The following is a 5360-nucleotide window of genomic DNA, read 5'->3' on the forward strand; positions in this document are numbered from 1 at the left end:
TTCTTTTAAAAATATTAGTAATTTTTAAAATTATAGTATAAATTATAAATAAATATATATATTTTAAGTAAAAATCATACAAAAACATATCTAAAAATGTTATTTAATGGTTCGAGAGTCCAGTTTTAAAAATACATCTGTTAAATCTTCCACACAAGACAAAAAAACTTCATCGTGCATTTTAATTTTCTATATCTTAAAAAATTAGTATCTACAATTATATATATAAAATGTTAAGTTATAAAATAAAATAAAATAAAGGGTTAGATATGTGATATCCAGTAAATTTAGCAAAATTCGATTTGTCTTTTGTTAAAAAGAAAATTGAATCCCCTTTAAAATATTAAAAGTCTATATCTTTTGTCCTTTAAACGTAAAATTATTACAGAAGAAAATACTACTAAGATAAAACAAAATTCACCTACATTGCATGAATTGTATATTTAATCCTAAAATTAAAAAAATAATTTAAGTTGTGTCCTTAAACAAAACAAAAAAAGACGACTTGATAAAGAATATTTTTTTGTTAGCATACGCTTAAAAATCCAATTTAAAAATACCTCAACGGATCCATTTCTCATTACACAAAGCTGGCACACAGAATTATGCAACGCATACATTATATTTCTGTTGACTTAGGGCATAAAAATTATATATTTTATATACCACGATAACTGTAAGCCTAATCCTAATAATATTTATATGTTGTTAGTTATTATTAATTAATAGTTTCAAACAAAAAAATGTTTTCGGATCAGAACATTTTGCCCTATAAATAATGAGATAGTTGAAGCTTCCAAAGCACAAACTCTTCTTTCAAAAAAAAATTCAGAAATAATTGTCAGCCTCAAAGATGTATCCAGGAGTGAAAAATTGGATTAAGAGAGGGCAAAAGGTGAAGGGAACAGTTCTTTTGATGCAAAAGAATGTTTTAGACATTAACGCTCTTACTTCAGCTACAAGCGCAACTGGTTTGATCAAAGGTGGATTCAAACTTGCTGGTGGTTTTACCAACACTTTGATTGACACTTGCACTTCAACTTGGGGCCTTTCTGTGGCTTTCAGGTTGATTAGTGCTACTTCTACAGATGGTAATAACTTCTTCACTTTTCATACTATTTTCATATATATATTTATTAAAATTAAAATTAATAAAATTAGTAATAAATGATAACATGTCTATAAGAATGGGAAGTAAATATGATCCATAAGTTGTTGCAGTGATTATTTTGACACAGTGATTATTTTGACACGTTAATGATTTACTATCTTTGTTGTTGCTACACTATATGCAGCATTGCAAAAGATCTAAATGAATATTATAACTGAAAATACTGAAAATCAAAATTTGTGATATATTTGTAGGAAGTGGAAAAGGGAAAGTGGGGAAGAAAACATATCTAGAAGGTCTTGTTACCTCCCTACCAATACTGGGAGCAGGGCAGACTGCATTTGATATTCATTTTGAATGGGATAGTGAGATGGGAATTCCAGGAGCATTTTATGTTGAGAACAATATGCAAGGAGAATTCTTTCTTGTAAGTTTGACACTTGAAGATATTCCAAATCATGGAACCATCCACTTTGTTTGCAACTCATGGATTTACAATACTACAAACTATAAAACTGAACGCATCTTCTTTGCCAACAAGGTAACAAAAGATATCATGTTTATCTAATAACATGTTGAGTAAAAATTATATTTTTCAAAATTTGACACCTTCAAATGAATAAAATATATAGACATATCTTCCGAGTGAAACACCGGCTCCATTAATATACTATAGACAAGAAGAACTAAAGACTTTAAGAGGAGATGGAACTGGAGAGCGTGTAGAATCCGATAGGATATATGATTACGATGTATACAATGATTTGGGTAGTCCTGATAAGAAAGCTAGCTTAGCTCGTCCTGTTATTGGAGGATCTAGCAACATGCCTTACCCTAGAAGGGGGAGAACCGGTAGAAAACCATCTAAGAAAGGTACTAAACTTTTTTTTCTATCTTAACAAATAAATGATATGACATGGTGCTAAAATATGTTTATGATTCTAATGTTTTTTTTATATGTGAATAGATCCGAAAAGTGAGACTCGGGGCGACTATTTTTACATTCCAAGAGATGAATCATTCGGTCATTTGAAGTCTTCAGACTTTCTTGTTTACATACTCAAGTCAGCATCTCAAAATTTAGTTCCTCAATTGAGATCTATAGTTACATTACAACTCAATAATCCTGAGTTTACCTCCTTCGATGAAGTTCGTTCATTATACGAGGGTGGATTTAAATTGCCTACTAATATACTTAGCAAACTTAGCCCTATACCATTTTTCAAAGAAGTCTTTCGAACTGATGGTGAATCCGCCCTTAAGTTTCCACCACCTAAAGTGATTCAAGGTATCTAGTAGCAATACACTTTTAGTCCAACAATATAATTTCATAATATATATTTTCTCTTGGTCATTTTTACAAGAAACAATCCATTCTTTAAATTTATGGATCTGATAATGAATTTAACACACGAATTGTTTTTTTTTATAAAAAGAACGGGAGAGAGTATGAGAGAAATATTACTGATTTTTGCAACACTCTTATTTTGAACAGTGAACCAGTCTGCATGGATGACAGATGAAGAATTTGCAAGGGAGATGATTGCTGGTGTGAATCCACACATCATCAAAAGGCTTCAAGTAAACTTAATAGCTTCTATGAAAACACAAAGTCTAAACTATGAATTTTTTTCCTGCTACATTTTCATTAGTTAAACCTCATTTTTGCTTGCTACATTTAACACAGAAGTTTCCACCAAAAAGCAAGCTAGATAGACAACTCTATGGTGATAATACTAGCACTATAACCAAAGAACACTTGGAAACAAACATGGGAGGAGTCACTGTAGAACAAGTAATGATACAGTTTAACATTATTACTACAAATAAATAATTTTGTTATTTCGATTTTGTAAGAGTGGTTCATTTTTATTCAAATGATATTTTGTTGAGCAGGCTATCCAAAACAACAAACTTTACATACTTGATCACCACGACTCAATATATCCATTTTTAAGGAAAATAAATGCAACTGATACAAAGACATATGCCACTAGAACCATCATTTTCTTGCAAAATGATGGAACTTTGAAGCCATTGGCCATTGAGCTAAGTAAGCCACATCCTCAAGCTGATAGTTTTGGTCCTGTTAGTAAAGTTTACTTACCTGTAAGTGAAGGTGTTGAAGCTTCAATTTGGTTCCTTGCCAAGGCTTTCGTTGTTGTAAATGACGCCACCCATCACCAACTTTGTAGCCATTGGTATTAATTTCATTAATGATGTTTATAAAATCACATATATTTTATATCTATCTATGATTAATTTCATGAATATCTACATGTTTGACAGGTTGAACACTCACGCTGTTGTTGAGCCATTCATCATAGCAACAAATAGACATCTCAGTGTGGTTCACCCTATTCATAAACTTTTACTTCCACATTACCGCGACACAATGAACATCAATGCACTTGCTAGAAATGTGTTGGTCAATGCTGAGGGTATTATAGAATCAACATTCTTGGGTGGAGCATATTCTGTGGAAATGTCTTCTTCTGTATACAAAGATTGGGTTTTCACTGAGCAAGGATTGCCTCATGATCTACTCAAAAGGTAACCCTACAAAATATTATATCAAACATTTGCAGTTAAGGCCCCATCAACTATAATTTACCGCGATTCTCTACAATAACCTTAGTTAAATAGATTATGATATCAAAAGTATTTTTTTATATTTTGCTTATTATCTAGGGGAGTGGCGGTTGAAGATCCAACTTCTCCACACGGTCTTCGTCTTCTGATAGAGGACTACCCTTATGCTGTTGATGGGCTAGATATATGGGCTGCTATTAAGTTATGGGTTGAAGAATATGTGAACTTCTACTACAAGTCAGATGCTGCTATTGTGCAAGATTCTGAACTCCAAGCATTCTGGAAAGAAGTTGTTGAGGTGGGTCATGGTGACTTGAAGAATGCAACATGGTGGTTTAAGATGCAAAACCGTGCAGAGTTGATTGAAGCTTGCACCATCCTCATATGGATAGCTTCAGCACTTCATGCTGCTGTTAATTTTGGACAATATCCATATGGAGGATACATCCTTAATCGGCCAACTAAAAGTAGAAGATTAATGCCTGAAAAAGGGTCTGCTGAATATGATGAGGTTTCTAAGAACTTTCAGAAGGCGTATTTGAAAACAATCACACCAAAAAATGATGCCCTTACTGACCTAACAATCTTGGAGGTCTTGTCAAGGCATGCTTCGGATGAGCAGTACCTTGGACAGAGAAATGAAGGTGAACTTTGGACTTCTGATACACTGCCATTAGAGTCATTCAAGAGGTTTGGAAGGAAGTTAGCTGAAATTGAGCAAAAGCTCATTGGAAGGAACAATGATGAGTCGTTGAGGAATCGATATGGGCCAGTGAAGATGCCTTACACATTGCTCTATCCTTCTAGCGAGGAAGGATTGACTTGCCGAGGCATTCCCAATAGTATCTCTATCTAAAGAGATTAATATGATTTGGTGTGTTGTGTTGTTGTTCTGAATAAAAAATGAGGAGTAATCATGTTTTTTTTTGTTGGTTTGTCTGTTTGCTCTTGTGTTTTATTTTAATGAATGAGATCTACTTTAGATGTTTGTACCTCTTGTATTTATTATGTTTGTTTAGTGATTTCATGAATTTTTAATTATGGACTTTTTGTTTTACAAATAGAGTTTAAAGGTCCTAATGCTGCCCTAAATCAACATTTAACACATTCAATTAAAATCTTTAAACTTGTAAGTCATATTAATATTTTAAACATAAAAATATGATTTGACAGGAATACATTTTTGATATCAATATCTTTTAGTCTTAGAGTATATTCTTTTTCTCTTTATAAGTATTTTAAGTGCGTTATATTTTTTTCCAATTTGTACTCAATTAAAAGACAATTAAGAAATAAAATAAGAGTTTATTTGTTTTAACTTTAAAAAATAGATATTTTTTTATATTTTAAAAATGATTTTTATAAACTATTATTTTATAAATTAAATGAATAATTTTGACATATAAATATATATATTGTTGGTGCACAAGATGAAGAAGACGAAGATGAAGGAAGGGAAAGAAGAGAGAAAGAGAATAATAAACTTTCAATATTATTCCACTAACGGTTACAGAGAGAATGAGTACTTTACTATTTTTTGCGTACACCGTGTTAGGTTACATTACTTAATGGCTAAGCACACTAATCACTTATATATACAAAGAATAATGTCACGTAGGCGAAATACTAAAATACTGAATTACCCTTCAACATCATC

The 5360-nt window shown here is 31.7% G+C and overlaps 1 protein-coding gene across 2 annotated transcripts; it reads left to right on the forward strand.

The window, feature by feature from the left end:
- The first annotated feature begins 803 nt into the window (after positions 1-803).
- On the forward strand, positions 804-4559 carry LOC127076339 (linoleate 9S-lipoxygenase). Of its 2 annotated transcripts, none has more exons than XM_051017960.1 (9): positions 804-1091; positions 1366-1652; positions 1744-1984; positions 2079-2399; positions 2607-2692; positions 2799-2906; positions 3008-3312; positions 3401-3664; positions 3803-4559. In XM_051017960.1, the coding sequence occupies exons 1-9, from the start codon at positions 854-856 to the stop codon at positions 4557-4559; spliced, it is 2607 nt and encodes an 868-aa protein (XP_050873917.1). In that variant the 5' UTR covers positions 804-853. The 2 variants fall into 2 exon arrangements, with proteins under 2 accessions (XP_050873917.1, XP_050873916.1); XM_051017959.1 differs by having other exon boundaries at positions 854-1112; positions 1327-1652.
- The last annotated feature ends 801 nt before the right edge of the window (positions 4560-5360 follow it).

Source organism: Lathyrus oleraceus, chromosome 4, assembly GCF_024323335.1.
Source record: "Lathyrus oleraceus cultivar Zhongwan6 chromosome 4, CAAS_Psat_ZW6_1.0, whole genome shotgun sequence".
Taxonomy (NCBI): Eukaryota; Viridiplantae; Streptophyta; class Magnoliopsida; order Fabales; family Fabaceae; genus Lathyrus; species Lathyrus oleraceus.

Bases quoted from the DNA above. Each gene is read 5' to 3' on its own strand.
- LOC127076339 (XM_051017959.1), top strand. From the start codon at position 854: ATGTATCCAGGAGTGAAAAATTGGATTAAGAGAGGGCAAAAGGTGAAG. The intron at 1,113-1,326 runs ATACTATTTTCA...GAATATTATAAC, and splicing joins TAATAACTTCTTCACTTTTC to TGAAAATACTGAAAATCAAA. The intron at 1,653-1,743 runs GTAACAAAAGAT...TAAAATATATAG, and splicing joins GCATCTTCTTTGCCAACAAG to ACATATCTTCCGAGTGAAAC.